We start from the raw sequence: 16406 nt of genomic DNA on the forward strand, positions 1-16406 counted from the left end.
TGTGAAAATGGACTGTGCTGCGGGTTTAACGTGCCGGATTTTCTGGGAGCTGGAAATGGCATTTGGGTAAAAAAACAGCCCAAAAAGGGCACACACGAAGGCGGCGGGAAGGCTGGTGGGGAGGTGTTCCCGTGTGCCGCATCCCCGCTGAGACACCACCAGCAGTGATGCAATCACAGAATAATAATATTTTGATTTAACAAGCGCCTTAACTTTAAATGCCTTTACAATTGGCTATGGGGAGGGTGAGCAAATCCTTGTCATTAAAACAGCCCCCGTGGGACAGGGCATGATCTCTGGGTGACAAGAGTCACCCATGGGTGGGGGCACCTCCCATCCCCCTCACCCCGACTCCCCATCCAGCCCCGACAGCAGAGGCGAGTGAGGGTCTGTCCTTCCAAACGCAAACCAAGGGCTGCGAGGGGGGAGCTGAGGCAGAGTCGGCGCTCTGGATAAGTTTAACTCAGCACGTTGGATTCTGAATTCCCTCTGAGCTGTTTACAAGGGCTGGAAAAAGAAACCAAAATAACAAAAAAACAACTTCCAGCCCTATCTCGGCCCCCCCAGCACCATCCTGATGTTTCCCAGAACATCTCCCTCATCCCTCCCTTTCAGGAGGAAAAAAAAGGGAAGGAGGGAGGAGTGGGAGAGAGGAGGAGAGAGGGAGAAAGTGAGCTCACGTTCACACGTTGGTGAAGAGGCTGGTCTTGCGATGCCTTTGAATATTTTACTTTTAGGCAGTTCCCCATCAGTCAGCCACACACACCCGAGCCGAGCTGAAGCGAACTACAGCCATGGCCAGCGCTAGGAGAGCTGAGATCTAATCGCATGCATCACACTGCCGGGATATTTTTTTAAATTACAGATATCTAAACACGCCGGCAGGCAGCCACGCTCGCACACACACACACACATATACATCCACCCGTCGGCAGAGCCGCTGAGCAAACACCTTGTCTCTGCTCGCAGGATATACCCGCTCGCACGCATCTCGCTTTATCTCCTCCTGGCTTCCCGGAGGATCCTGCCGGCTGTTTTTCATGGAGAAAGTCCAGGGAGAAATGGAGATTGAGAGGTGGGAAAGAAGTGAAGAGATTTCAGACGCCGAGAAAAAGGTTATTCAAGAGACATGGAGCAGAGTATATGCAAACTGCGAGGACGTTGGTGTCTCCATACTCATCAGGTATTTAAAAAAAAAAGGAAGCAGCAAATCCAAGTAAATCTCTTTATAGCTGAGGAAGAGGCAGAACAATATATATAACTGAAGTGAGATGAATGACAGCGAGTGGGGAGCTGGCTGGGCGCAATCGCTGGCGGGGAGCAGGGAGGTTTCACAGCACTCCTCTGATTTCCACACCTTGGAGCCGGGTGGTGGCGGCGGGGGGAGCCTCACCGGGGACTTTGGGGGAAGCTGCTTCCCTGGCAAAGGTCACCTTAGCCTGGGGACGAAGCCTGGGGGGTGGTGGAGGAGGGGGAAGAGCAGCACCAAGCTCGGGTGCATTGGGGGTATTTTATTTCTTTACCCCCCCCAGTTGGCTGCGTGCGGATGGCAGCGGTACGGAGCCGGCTGGCGGGTGAAATAATGCAAGTTGGGAGCCAAGATAAAACCCAAGCAGGTGTGTCTCCCAGGGCACCATCTGTCCCTCCGGCGGCAGCGTCGGCGGGAAGGAGAGCGCTGAAGTTGGCGGTGGCAGGGGGTGCGGGGGGCACAGGGACCCAGCCACCCCAGGAGTGGGGTGTGGAGCATCACCCTTGGCATGGGGCTGTGACTGGTGGTCACAAACCCTGTGAAAGCAAACCAGGGAGATGCTCTTGAGGTGGGGATCAAAGGCGGTTGGGCATTCTTGCATAGCTTGGGGTACCCTGGAAAGGCACTGAGTGGGAATCCTGCAGACACCAGGAGTTTGGGGTGTCCATGGGTGCATCACCAGTGGGCTGTGACCCTTATTTAAGAGGGGACAGGCAGAGCAAGGAGAGGGGCAGGTGAGGTGCCTGTGCTGACCTGTTGGCAAAGATGCTCCAGGGACACAAATCTCCCACCGCCCATCCCAGGGAGCAGCAACACAGGGGTCCCCGTGGGCTCCCCCCACACCCAACCCCAGCACCCAGACAGGAGACAGGAGCCTGGGTTGTGTCCTTCCCGTTTTGCTCCTGCAGTCGGGGACGGTGGGTGCTCAGAGCACCGCTGGGATGGATGCACTGTTTATTAATAATCAGCAAAAAGTTTTCCAGCCCCCGCGATCTGCAGGGAGCAGAGCTCCCTGACATGCCAGTGAGCAGAGATGGGTCCCCTCCCAGCTCACTGCCGGCACTGCAATGGGATTTTCCCAGCAAGACCCCTCCACAGAGAAGCCAGAATGACATTTGAGTTCCCTCTCTACCTCCTCAGACATTTCCCTCTCTCAGAGCCAGCTGATGGCTCAGCCCATTCCCCCAAGGCTCCCGCTCTGTGCAGCCAACCAGGGGCGGTCAGGGGGTGTCACAGCACCACGGCTGGGGACACCAACCCCACCTGGGCTGTGTGAAGGGCTGCAGACATCTGGAGGATGCAAAATCCTTCTTTTCCCCATCCCATGAGCTTCAGCACAGGGCTTGGCCCACAGCTCCTTACCTGGCACCTGGGCTGTGCCATAGCCCATCCGTCAGCTCAGCCAAGTGTCCCCCAGCCGGGAGCACAGTGTGGGGTAGCTGGGTGCCCTGGCTGTCACTGAGGGACTCATGTCAATGCCGTGGGGGAGTCACCCGAGGCAGCTCATTGATTCAGTGTCCTGTGTGCAGTTGTGGGGCTCAGAGCAGGGCTGGGGACGAGGGGCAGCGAGGTGCAGCAGCGGGAACCTCAGGGCTGAACTCTGGTCCCAACTCAGACTTTCCCTGTAGAAGTTTCTGGTCCATTTTTTTCATTCCAGGGAGAGTTGTGGCACCATGCTGGGGGGTTTCCCCCCAGACTGTGCCAACAGGGCAGGACTGAGCTGGCACCTTGGCTCCTTGTGAGCATTTACATGCTTGGCCATAACACATGCTCTGGCACATCCCAGCTAAACCCACAGCTGCTCCCTCAGCCAGAGGTTCCCTGGGATGCTTAGAGTGAGATCTGGACTTTTGGTGCATAGAATCACAGATCATAGAGTCGCTCGGGTTGGAGGGACCTTCCCAGCTCCCCCAGTGCCACCTCTGCCATGAGCAGGGACATCTTCACCAGCTCAGGTTGCTCAGAGCCCCGTCCAGCCTGGCCTGGGATGTCTTTGGGGATGGTTCATCCACCACCTCTCTGGACAACCTGCGCCAGTGTTTCACCACCCTCAGGGTCAAAAATTTCTTCCTCGTGTCTAGCGTGTCCCCAGGGATGTCAGTATAATTTGAGCTACTGTCCCCTCTAGCAGCACAAGCTGGAGCAGCACATCTGCCTGCATCCCCGTGCCATGACCCGGGGGGGCCAGGCTGCCCTCCCAGCAGCAAACTCCATCCGCGCACAGAGCTTTGTGCTGCTGCCTTAAGACCCGTTCCCCTGCCAGCTCCAACCTGTTCCCCATGAGCTCCCTGGGGAAGGAGATGATGGGCAGCCCTGGCCGGGGTTGGGGCACTGGTTGCCGCCGCTCTCCCGCTGTGGTTCCCAGCTGGCACCAGCTGCTGGGAGAAGTGGGTCAGGCGTGGAGGCCGCCGGGAGCCCGGGCGGGCGGCAGCGCTGCCCAAGACATGATTCAGCAGCTTGAGAGGTCAGGGCTGGGGAGGGGGCAGCATGGGGGCTGCTGGCACAATGTGAGCTGACCTGCCCAGCACATTTTTGGATGCACAGACATGCGATGTGCGGGGGGCCGAGAGCTGCTCCAGCCACCTCTGTGCTTTACTGCTTGTTTCTGGTGTTTCTCATCACCCTGCTAGGGAAACTGAGGCAGGAAGGGATGTGCACAGGATGCCTGGGTGAAGGAAGGGGGATACACAGCTGTGAGCCCCTGCTTTGGTGCATCCCCTTGTGCAGAGAGGTAAAAGCAGGTGAATATGTGAGCAGCCACATTTCTGCTGTCGGGGTTGTGAGCGGAGAGTTGCCTGTATCTGGTGGCAGAGGGTCTCTATGTGCCTTCCTGCTCCGTCCCCTCTCCAGCCCTTCAGAGCTGCCCAGGGCAGGGAATGACTTTTCCCATGGGGGGAAAAACCATCCTGGGGCCTGATCCTGTGCCTCAAAAACAGAGGCAGAGAGGCAGCAATGCCCTCCTGAAAGGAAGAGATGGGGAGGGCTGCAGCATGGGCATCCCACAGGAACCCATCCGCCTCCCTCTGCCCCTTCTCCAGCCATTCTTCACCACCCCCCGCCTTTCCATGCTTTACAGGTGGGGAAACTGAGGCACAGAGCTAGGCCTCAGCTTCCCAGCCGTCACGGCTGCTGCTAGTGCTGGAAGCCATAGCAAATCTGCACAGTGCTGCCAGCAGCACGGTGGGGTCCTGATCTTGCAGGGCCTCTGGGCTCCCAGAGGACATAAACACGAATAATGGGGACTTCTGGCTGAGCAGCCACCGGATCATGGGAATCTGCGCTGTGTGGTTAAGAACTATGTGGTTAATTGACAATTTCCTCGGTGGGGGAGCCTCGTGCCGGAGGAAGCACAATCTCCTCCACGCTCATCTTCCTCCTCCGGAGCTCAGGGGCCTCTGTGGGCTCCATCTGCAGCCTTAACCCTTTGGAGCTGGACCCAGACCCCCAAGCTGCACATATGGGGCTGCGTGTTTTGGCTGGGTCTCTCCCAAGTGGGCACACCAGCCAGCACCGTGGGCTACCCCTAGCCTCCCCATGTCCCCAGGTTCATTGCTGTGCCTCAGTTTCCCCATATGTAATTTAGGAATCGATCCTTTTTGAAAAACACCCCTTGTTAGAGAGGTGGCAGCGGGGGAGTCTGGGCGCTCGAGGGGACCAGGGCAGCTCTGGCATCTGTGCAGGAGCCCTCCCCAGGCATCCCTCTTTCTCTAATGCCCTTGCAGTAGTTCATTGCCAATACCCCCCGTTCCAAGACTGTGCCAGGGGGCATAATCACTCGGGGGGGCCTCAGCTCTGCGCCGTGCAAGGGTGAGCATCTCCTGAGCATCGCATTCTCTTGCTCCCACACCCACACACACGTACCACTATCGCAGATGTGGGACCACAAAACTTTACAGATCCCAGTAGAGGATAAAACCCAGGGACAGTTTCTATCAGTTCCCAAGCAAATCCACACCAAATGTTTATGCCGGGCCGAGCGCAGGCAACGCAACCTGCCACATCCACAGGGTTTCTCTGTCACTGTTCCTTCCACCTCCACTCCAGCTCCATCAGCTTTCTAAATTTCCAAAATTGTTACCTTCTCCATCACTCCTGATGTGCTCTTCCTCTCTCAGGAGGTGTAGGAGGGGAAGCAAAAGGATTGCCAATGGAGAATCAGGCTGCCGGATTTCAACAGCTGCTCAGTCTGAGCCAGCACACCTGGTTTCAGACACTTTGCAAGGAGCTTTGAAATAGAAAAGCACTCCTTGGATGCCAGACATTATTGTAAGTTTTAGGTTAAACCAGCAAAGAGCCTGAGTAATGAGTCTGGCTATGCAGAAGACCCTTTTTTTTTTTATTTTTCCAGCTGAATACAAAAAAAAAAGGGATGAATCCACCTAAAATGGCATTAAAGATATGATTTCACAGCTGCCCCCAGCGCCAATGTGTTGAGTGGAGGTGTCCATAGGGAAGGGTCCGTCCCTGGCTGCCAATGGGCAAATTTCAGAGCAAAACTGCCTGGCAAGATCCTCCCACTGCAACATCCCGCTTTGCAAAGGGCCTGATGAAAAGGCCGACCTTCCATACAGTGATGTCCCCATCCCATGGCTTGTCACACGCTGGTGAATCATTGTGGTCAAGCCAGAGAGACGTTTCTCTGGAGCCGAGGAGAGCAGAAGGGCTCCGCTCTGCTGACAAGGACACGCACAAGGGACATTTGCTGAAACAACAGCCCCCTCCATGAGAGGTGAAGGGAGTGAGTGTGGGTTTAATAAGAAACAGCCCCTTTTCCTCCGGCTGCGTTTTCTCTCCGATCACAGCGGCTGGAACCAGCTGCTACGGCTGCTTTGTGCCCAGGGCAGCTGAGCAGGGATCCCTGCATCCCGCATCAGCTGTGTCAGCAGCTCACGGGGTGACCTGAAAACAGCCTTTCCCACGTCCCCTGTCCCAGGGCTGCCCTTGCATCACCTGTGAGCCGTGTGTGGGTGGAGAGATCCCACTTGGCACCCCAAGGGCTTCAAGGACATCCCTGACAAAGGGAAGCGAAAACACAGTAGGGGTGGAACTCTTTGCCTGGGTGCTTTCCCTGGCCATGGCTGAGGATGTGCCAGATGTGTCGGTACCAGCCCTGAAAATCCCTCCTCTGGTGCAGGAGGTGGGGGCCAAGCCGGTGAAGGATCTGGAGCACAAGTGTGATGGGAGCAGCTGAGGGACCTGGGGGTTCAGCTGGAGAACAGGAGCTGAGGGGAGACCTTCTGATCTCTGACCTGCCTGAAAGGAGCTTGGAGCCAGGGGGGGTCGGGCTCTGCTCCCCAGGAACAAGTGACAGGATGAGAGGAAATGGCCTCAAGTTGTGCCAGGGGAGGTTGAGGTTGGATCTGGGGAACAATTTCTTCCCCAAAGGGCTGTGGGGCATTGGAACAGGCTGCCCAGGGCAGTGCTGGAGTCACCATCCCTGGAGGGTTGGACAGATGGAGATGAGGTTCTCAGGGACATGGGACAGTGCCAGGGGTGGGTTAATGGTTGGACTCGATGATCTTGAGGGTCTTTTCCAACCAAAATGATTCTGTGATTCTATGATTTGCCTTTTTCTCTCTCACTGGGTGGTCGCATCGGCATGGCTGAGACCTTTGTCACCTTGGCCTGGAGGCTGTAAACATGTGCAGCACCCAACACCCCTATCCCAGCCTGAAATTAGGATGATAGGACACAGGTGTCTGGGAGGGGCAGGGGAAAGGTGCAGGCAAAGCAATCAGCCAGCCCTCAGCGTAATAAATAGCAACACCACACACCACCTGCCTACCCAGTATCAGCTGCTTTGTAGGTACCCGAGCAGAAGGGAGCTGGGAGAAGAGGTTTGAAAAGGGATATGGAGAGACTTCAGGCTGGTTAGAGAGAGTTTCTCCCACATAGAGGGATGAGGTGACAGAAAACATAAAAGCTTTAGTAGGAAAATCTAGGAAAAAAAAAAGTCTATAGTTGCAGGTCGGGGCTTCAGCTGATGCTTCCCAGCAGCTTCCAGGGCTCACTGGCAATTTTTTTTCCCCATGGTTTGCAAATAGGATAAGTGAAGCATCAAGAGTTTAGGTGCTCAAGGGGACCAAGCAAACACCTTTCTTCCTCCTCCCAGCTGGGAAAGGGAAGGAGATGGCTGGGCTGGAAGATCTTCTCCATGTGGGCTTTGCTCTGCAGGGCCTGGGGAGAAGGAGGATGAGGGAGATGGGAGGAGAAGTGGCATCTCTCCTCCTGAACAGAAACCAGGTTAACAGTGACTGCAGTGGATTTTGCACCTTAATTATTTCCTTTGGCTCTGCTACTGGGAATGGTTGTGTCCTTAAAGTTGTTAAAAGGGCAAAAAAGAGAGGAAAAGCAATCCTGACATCCTGTCCGTTGGGTCCAGATGTAGCTCGCAGAGTACAAATTAGCGAGTGCAGAATGGAATCGCTTAAAAAGAAATATAATGAGATTGGTATGCAGGCATCTGGTTTCCATCAATCATCATTCTGTGAGATATGCAATGGTAAATATCATCTTTTTAATGACTCCAATGAAGAAAAAGAGCCCAAAAGGCACACACGCACACACATAATAAGCCAACAAAATTCCAGAGCCTGAGATGTTTGAACGCTCAAAAAATGTTCTGTAGATGGAAAAACCCCGACTGACACCTCTTCTAATTTGCTATTGTTTGAGTTATTTTATTTCTGCCTTTTATTTTTTTCCTCCTTTCCTCTGGTTATATTTAACCTTTGTGTTAAATTAATCTTCTCTGTTTATTAACAAGTACCACTGAGCGAGTCTCCTTCCCTCTTTTTATTGCTTCGACAACTCAAATATTTGCTCCAGGCCAGAAGTTCTTGCTACAGCTCCTTTGCTCCTTGCCTTTCCCAGCCCTGCAGGGACCGATGGCTGCCAGTCTCTGGCCAGCTACCGATTTGCTCCTCAACTTAAAACAAAGGTGCTTTGGGCTCCCCTGGTTCAGCTCTCCATCGATGAACATCAGCAGATGGCACATGGGGTTGAGCGTGTGAACCAGGGATTTGCTGGTTTTACACCCCTCTGGCACTGCCGCTGTGCCTTGGAGAGCTGCTGGGCTCAGCTCCCATGGGGGTGTCACCTTGAGGGGCTGCAAATTGGGAAAGGTTGGGAAGTGAATATTTGGAACCTTCACTGGCCTGGTCTCACCCAGTTTGGGGACTTTTGGGGGTTCAATCAATCTTGGTGTTCAGCTGAAAGTGGCAGAGAGGTGGAGGTGATGCCACGGGAGAGGCATGAAGTCTCAGCTCCTACTCCTGGGAGGCCATCAGTCTCAATGAGTCCTTTCAGTCCTTCTTTTGGTGGGATGCTGTGGTTTCTGGAGATACAGTTGATCCCCCCCTTGCTGTAGCCCTTCTGCTAAAACAGCCTGACTCAGACCAGGTATTTTTCTCACCTTGTTCCCTGGCTCTTCACAGCATCGTGCCCTTGAGCTGAGATCAAATAGGGCTTTTTGGGGAACTTCAGATGGTTTGGGATTCAGAGGCTTAGGCATGGGGGGGCTGTGGGCAGCAGGTCCCACCTTGAGCAGCACCCCCTACTCCCAGTGCCCCTGGGGATGTCAGTCAAAGGATGAGGGGTGATAAACCCGCTATCAGGGACAGCAAACCCCTTAGATACAACCTTGGTGAGGTGTTTGTTGTCCATGGCTGGAGAGCATTGATCTCAAGGGATCAGAGATGGACTGCAGCAGTGGAGAGGTCCAGGATGTGGGGAGAAGAATGCTGGGTCCAAATGGAAAAAATGCTCCCATTAAGAGAGAGGAACATTTGTCCTTCTGTTGGGAAATGCTTGGGGAAGAAGCTTTAAACCCTGTGAGTGGTGCTATCTGTGTGGCCCCAGCATCCATCCCTGACCACCTCTCTGACAGCCCCAAGCTGAAGGGTATGGACAGAGCATCTCTGTGGCGACAGGAGCTGGAGTCAGCCAGGCCTGGACGTGATTTCTCCTGACAGCGACCAGATGTGTCAGGAGAAGCTTTGGGAGGGGGGTGGGGGTGGAAAGGCTGCACAAAAACAAGAGGAGTTTTGTCATGGATCCCCTCCAGGTTTTAAAAGCAACACCTTATCTCCCCCTTTCCACCTTCCTTCCTCCCCCACCCTTTCTGCTGCACAGTCTTCACACCTCCAAAACCTATTTTGGGCAGTCTGATGAATCCCAGCTGCCTTGGGGAAGCGACAGAAGCGGTGGGTGCACTCCAGGCACTGCTTCACCCGCTCGCTTGGCAATGCCCCCAAACCTTCACAAGCCAAGGAAGTGGGGGGGGGGGGTGGGGGGCGGGCAAAAGGAGGATAATGTAGTGCTAAATAAGCCTGGTCTTCAATGTTGTGATTATCCACGAAGTGGTGAGAGAGGAAGAGGATCCCACCTGGTCCTGGAGGGAGGTGGGGACGGTTGGGATTAAAGGTAGGGTGGGTTCACATGGTTTGGGATGGTGCTTGGGGAGGGGGTTATGGCAGCCTGGGAGAGAAGAGGAGGCAGCAGGGTGTCTGTCTGGAGCCAAGGACAGTGGGGGACAGCCCTAGGAACTGTCTGCCACCTCCTGAGCATCCTTCACTGGCCCTGGTTCAGGTGAAGGGGGGACTGGGAGGAGGCAGGGAGAGCCCCCTCGGAGGGAGCTGAGTGACACTGGGGACCCAGCGCTGCTGTGCAGTTCTCCCATGTACATCAGATGGAAAGGGGTGGTTAATGTGACTCAAGTGTCAGCCCCAGCTGGTGAGAGCAACTGGCTGTGGTGTTGGTATTGATAGTGCTGGTATTGGTGGCCCCAGCCCTGCACCCCGCTACCTTGTGCCCTTCAACCCCCCCAACCCTCCACCTCCCCAGGGAGCTCAGCACAGCAGCTGCAACCACAGCTTCATTCTCTCCAGCTGCATTTCATTTGGATGGGTTGAATCCTGTGGAAAAGAGGCTCCTCAGAGGGGTGGGCTGGGTGTTTGTGGCATCCTTGTGCTGGGGGAAGTGCCTCCTGGCAGGGATGAGCAGTGATGTGAGCTCAGAGATCTTGCTGGACACTCTGGTGAGGCTGATCTCTGAAAGGCAGGGGGTAGCTATTTTGGGTGGCAATGCAGGAATAAAGCCCGTGGGGCTGGGAAGGTGCTGCAGGACTGGGGAAGAGGGGCAGGGAGAGGCTGACTGGGATAAAGAGAGGTTTTTCATGCTCATCTCCAGCTCTCTGAGACAAGACATGATGTTTTGATATATGTGAGCACATATCCAGTATCTGGCACGTCTGGGCTGGAGTCTCTGAGTATCAAGAACTCCATTTTGACTCTGCTTTGCTGATGAATATCCAGCTCCAATGCCCTTGTAGCTGCTAGGGAAGGTTGAGGAGAAAGGCATTAACCTGCTGGTTTTTAGGCTGCTTGAATGGCACAGCTCTCAAGGAAATCAAAGAACGAACCATCCCTGGCTGTGTTAGGTGCAAGGGGGTGGTTTCCAACATCTCCACCACTCCACACTTTGCTTTAACCTCTCAGCTTGCTCTCACCCTCCTGATGGTATTTCATGTCTATTCTTTCTTGAAGGTTTTTTGTCAACTTCCCCTCTGCCAAGCAGTACTTCAGCCAGTTCAAGCACATGAAGGACCCGCTGGAGATGGAAGGGAGCTTGCAGCTGCGTAAGCACGCTCGGCGGGTGATGGGTGCCATTAACACTGTGGTGGAGAACCTCGATGACTCTGAAAAGGTCTCCTCTGTCCTGGCCCTTGTGGGCAAGGCGCATGCCCTCAAGCACAAAGTGGAGCCCATCTACTTTAAGGTAAAGGATGGGAGCAAAAAAACCAAAATCTCTGTGATGTTTTGGAAATTCATGGAATAGTTTGGGTTAGAAGGGACCTTCAAAGCTCATCCAGTCCATGTGCAGGGACATCTTCACCAGCTCAGGTTGCTCAGACCTCTGTCCAGCCTGGCCTGGGATGTCTCCAGGGATGGTCCATCCACCACCTCTCTGCCCAACCTGGGCCAGGCTCTCACCATCCTCAGGGCCAACAATTTCTTCCTTATGTCCAGCCTGAATCTCCCCTCCTTTAGTTTAAAACTGTTACCCCTTGTCCTATTACAAGAGGAAAAGGAGAGCGGGAGCCATGACAAGCTGGTGCTGCCTGTCCTTGCCCAGAGGAGGTTGGCTGGTGGTGGGGATTGCTCCACAGGATGCTGCAGTGTCCCACTGCCATGCTGTCCCCAAGGCCACCATTCCCAAATGCAGCCAATGCTGGAGCATCAAGTACCTTAACCCACCTGCCTGCATCCCCTCCAGTGTGGTTGTGGCAGAATGTCCCTTATTTAGCAATCAAGCATGATAGGAAGGACTTAATAACTTGAGGTGCCCAGATGAGGGAGACACTTGAACATGCAAGCAGCACCCCATTGTGCTGGGTCTCAGCCTCCCCCTGCCCGGGCACACTGGTTACCTGGGGTGTCAGCAGACCTCCCAAACATCTGTCTGTCCGGCAGAGGGTTGTCATTCCCAGAACTCAGCAACAGGGTTAAATATTTTTTGCAGGAAAAAAAGCTAAATTCGCTGCTAGCTGCTCTCAGGAGGGTTATTAACCCCTTGCTGTCTGCCTCCCTCCCTCCAGAAACTCACTGGTGTCATGCTGGAGGTCCTCGCTGAGGAGTTCGCTGATGACTTCACCCCGGAGGCACACGGTGCCTGGACCAAGATGAGGAGCCTCATCTACACCCACGTGACGGCGGCGTACAAGGAGGTGGGCTGGGCGCAGTATCCCACCGCCACCCTGTGAGCGGCCGGCGGGGCCGGGCGAGGGGCAGGGGGGGCTTCGCTCCCCCCAGGACTTCACTCTGGTCTCTTCTCCAAGATCTTCGCTCAAGTCTGGGGAGCCCGGTAGGGCCAGCTCTGTTAGATGCCAAGTCGCAATTTGATCTCCACGGGGTTTAAAAACAAACTAAATAAGCCAAAAAAAAAAAAAGATAATGAAGGGTGTGGGTGGGTCAGGGTGAAGTGGTTGCAGGGGACGCTGGAAGGGGATGCAGAGTGCGAGGGGGAGCGTTGGTTGTTGGCTCCATTTTATTGTCCTGGCCTGTCCATCACCATGTCCCCAGTCCCACACCTCACTCGCACCACCTCAAAGTCCCTTGCACAAGCCCTGCTGTGTAGCAGTGACCAGCAGCCCCGTCTGATGAATAACATAACTCTTTTCCATGCAAAGCCCCTAGGTAAACCTGGCTCCTTGCGTTTGGGAGCATGATGCATATGGGGACTGGCTGGGACCAAAACCACTTTGCTTTGCACTTTCTGTACTCGCCTGGCAGGGCTGATGGCCAGAGCCGCTCTCGCTGCCCATCGCCTGGCACCATGGCCGGCAGCAGCCTCTGCCTCTCCATCATCCACCGTCCCTCTCCTTGGAATCTGCTGCAAACCCTCCTGGGGATGGAGGGAGCGAGGGGGTGGGAGAGACCTGTCACCCCAGTGTGAATGAGTGGGGAAGGGGGGGATGCCTTTGGGCTGCCTCCCCTTGTAGCTCTGAGCACGGTGTGGAGGTGGGAACCTTGTGGCAGATACAGGGAGCTGGTGAGACCCCCCTGTCCACCTTCAGCCCCCACATGTAGCAGAGATGTGCCGGAGGGCGGGCTTGGGTGGCACACGTTGTGCCATTGCCCTGGGAGGTCAGTCAGTCTGTCTGTCTGTCCAGCAGCAGCAGGGTGGTGTGGGGGTGTCGGGCTGGGGCAGCTCTGCCCCACTCACTGAGAAAAGGGCAGTGATGAGGAGGGGGAAAGATGAAGCAGACATAGCAGGAGGGATTCCTGGGTGTGAGGAAAGGTCCCTGCTCTCTTAAAATTAATAAATAACTTGTTATGTAGAGCATATTCCTGCCCTCTTGGTAAAACTGCATTCCTTAAATAAAGTGCCTGTTAGAGACAAGCCCACACAGGAGCTGTGTCCTCCCCCAGGGCCCACAGTGCTCCTTGCTGTGCCTGGCAAAGGGCTCCCCCCCAAAAAAAAGAGAGGTGGCTGCAGGGCTTGCAGCACTCATCTTCCCCCAACACCAACTCCTGAAGCTGTGGGTGAGTCTGCTTAGATTTGCTGCCTCAGTTTCCCCATTGGTTACAGAAAAGGGAGGAGGAGCAGCCCCATTGCCTCCTGCACACATGTGCTTGGATTTATAGGATGGTCTGAGGACTGATTCCTGAAGGACTGGGGATGAAGCATCAGATGTGCTAGGAAGCTTTGTCACTCTTGCCACCCAGTGTTTCCCAAAATACCTCTGTTGTTTTAAAGCTCTAACATTAAGGGCAATGTTACCTATTGAAGTGCGGGCGGGTTCCCTTCTGAGATTTCCTCGGGCCTCTCTCCGCGCTGTGACAGCAGCTGGCAGCTTTCGGGGAGAGAACAGTCCTCTCTTGGACGTGGGTTTGACAGGCAGTGAGCCCACAGTCCTGGCTGGGTCCCCTTGGCTGCCCTGGGGACATCCCCCTGCCATGGGGACACTGCTGGGGGGGGCAGCAGTGACCCCCTCGGGGTAGACCTCCCTCCTCTGGAGCAGCCAGCCAGAAACTCCCGTTTGCTCACCCACAGCCAGTTCATCTGCACTTTCAGACATGCCCAGGGAATGTTTTTGGTTTTTTTTCTGATGTTTTGTTTCCATGCAAAGGGGCTCCTCTGCCTCCCAGCCCTGACACTGCTGAGGGGCAGCCCATACAAAGGGGCAAACTGTGGACCACCACCATGTTCCCTGCATGCTGAGGGACCTGGGGGTTCAGCCTGGAGAACAGGAGCTGAGGGGAGACCTTCTGATCTCTGAACTGCCTGAAAGGAGCTTGGAGCCAGGGGGGGTCGGGCTCTGCTCCCCAGGAACAAGTGACAGGATGAGAGGAAATGGCCTCAAGTTGCCCACAGGAGGTTTAGATTGGATCTTGGGAACAATTTCTTCCCGGAAAAGGCTGTTGGGCTGTGGGGCATTGGAACAGGCTGCCCAGGGCAGTGGTGGAGTCACCATCCCTGGAGGGGTTGAACAGACAGAGATGAGGTTCTCAGGGACATGGGGCAGTGCCAGGGGTGGGGTACCGGTTGGACTCCATGATCTTGAGTGTCTCTTCCAACCAAAATGGTTCTATGATCCCTTGCATGTCTAGCAGAGACATGTTTCAAACAGCACTGTTGGCCAAGGTCAGGATGAAGCCCATGCAGATGGGAGAAGACCTGTTCAGCCTTTGACCTTTGTCCGGTGCCAGACTGGAGAGCGAGTGCTCGGAGCAAGGCTGTTAGGTATCTCTTTTGGGTGCATCACAGGACTCTCACAAGTGCAGTTCCATCCATTTGTGCCAAAACCTTGAGGCCAGCGATGCATATTTTGGATGAGTTCATGTACTCCCTGTGCTCTGCGGATGCTGGGCCAGGGGTGTTTCCGTCCAGGGATGGTTCATCTTTAGGAAAAGTTCACACAATAACCTTTGAATTTAACACTCTCCAGGGGTGGGAATTTTAATTTTTCAGGGCAAGCCCTTCCTCTCCCTTCCCACTATCAAAATTGGGCTTGGTCGCAATCAGCAGGGAAACGATTTTGGGGTGGAAAGTCCCCGTGTTCATGCCTGACCCACTCGAGTGCCTTGGCTTTGGGGGAGCAGTAGGGAGAGGTCGCCCCCACCTCCCCTTGGAGGGGGACTTGGTTTCTTCTTGTTCTTTTTTTTCTCTCTTTTCTTTTTTTTTTGCATTTCTAGAAAAAACTGCCCCATGACCTCCTGCGCCCACGCATGTGTGTGCTGGGGTTGGGTTTTTTTCCAGGCACATTTTTCTAAAACAAATCCAGATGCGTGCAGCTGCTGTCCCTCGAGGAGCCTCCCTATCAGCCAAATTGCAGGCCGGTTGAATATATGCAAACATAAAACATATTTATTTTTACCAGCTCTGTAGGAAGGGAGATGAATCGGGGAGGGTGGCCGGGGCAGAGCTCATGAGGGGGAAGAGATAAAGCGAACGCCCCCTCTTCACCACCCATAGCAGAGCAGGCATTACTGAAATCGGGGAAAATCCTCATCTGGGGAGAGATGAAAATGAACAGAAGAAAAAAGGAGAAAAATACCATTCCAGAGTGACAGGGCTGATAAATGCCAGGTGGAAGAGCAGAAAGGGAGGCTGGGTCCTGGCTCAGAGCGTGGCTCTCTGGCACACACATGCAAATGCCTGCACGGCTGCTCCCTGTCACCCCCAGCCCTGTTCACCACCCCACCGAGCACCTTGTCCTGGCTCCTATGGGGACATCTGCTCAGGTCAACCAGCTCATGTCCCCCCCAGCCCAAGTTTGATGCTGTGTTTGGTCAGAGGGAGCTCAGTGCTGGAAGCGTTGGGTACAGGATGGGACACAGACTCCATCCTTCTGTCCCCCCCTCCCTATAGCCAACACCCATGGCAGGTGTAGCTCCATATCCACCTGGCCAGCTAGAGAGACTCGCCAATGTCACCAGAAGACAAGGAACCCTTGAGGACCTTGTGCCACCACCCTCGTCTTCTCTTACAGCAAGACAAACCCCCACAACCAAGCCACAGGCTCTCCCGGGGGAATCCTCCTGCGTCTCTGCCAGTTTGCTCCCATTTGCCCCAGTAAAGGGGATCCCAATTCTCCCCACTCTCTGGGGACGTGCCCAGTGACCTCAGTGGGGACCAGATTTGGGCTGGCTGGGCTCTGTGGCTGGAGCTCAGCCCTCCCTGCCCCTTGCCACGGGGAAGCCCCCCTGGTGCACTGAGGTCAGTGTGGGGACCAGCACCAGTGATGCCAGACTGGAAGGGAAACCCCTGAGCTCACCTTGGACCAACTAATCCAAAAGGGAGGGATTAAAACTACCCACCAAGGTCTGACCTATTTAACAGACCGTGACACTAATTATTTTCCATAGCCGAGGTTGTCTCTAATTGTCAGTATGTCTTAACCAGTCCCGCCGTGACCCGCAGACATGAGCCGACGTGGTCTGATGTAATTCCGTGTCTTTCCTGTTCCTGCTGCCGATACTGTCCATGTACGTGTTTCTCGGCGCTTCTGTGCTGGTTTTATACATGCCGTTCTGTGTACGATGGGTGTAACTTGTTGTTTTCTTTTTGTAGGTTTTTAGTATGTTTGTAACCGGACAGAATGGTGTTATTAAACCGAAACTTGTATCTTCAGTGGATAAATCAATCAAACCCC

At 54.6% G+C, this 16406-nt stretch overlaps 1 protein-coding gene across 1 annotated transcript; it reads left to right on the forward strand.

The window, feature by feature from the left end:
- Window positions 1-706: 706 nt before the first annotated feature.
- On the forward strand, window positions 707-16406 carry CYGB (cytoglobin). Its single transcript, XM_082066878.1, has 3 exons — window positions 707-1183; window positions 10795-11026; window positions 11847-16406. The coding sequence occupies exons 1-3, from the start codon at window positions 1041-1043 to the stop codon at window positions 12009-12011; spliced, it is 540 nt and encodes a 179-aa protein (XP_081923004.1). The 5' UTR covers window positions 707-1040; the 3' UTR covers window positions 12012-16406.

The sequence above is a fragment of the Streptopelia decaocto genome, assembly GCF_964273445.1.
Source record: "Streptopelia decaocto genome assembly, chromosome: 16".
NCBI lineage: Eukaryota > Metazoa > Chordata > Aves > Columbiformes > Columbidae > Streptopelia > Streptopelia decaocto.

Excerpts from the sequence above, each read along its gene's own strand:
- CYGB (XM_082066878.1), top strand. The coding sequence starts at position 1,041 with ATGGAGAAAGTCCAGGGAGAAATGGAGATTGAGAGGTGGGAAAGAAGT. Across the intron at positions 1,184-10,794 it reads GGTGTCTCCATACTCATCAG|GTTTTTTGTCAACTTCCCCT; the intron begins GTATTTAAAAAA and ends TCTTTCTTGAAG. Across the intron at positions 11,027-11,846 it reads TGGAGCCCATCTACTTTAAG|AAACTCACTGGTGTCATGCT; the intron begins GTAAAGGATGGG and ends CCCTCCCTCCAG.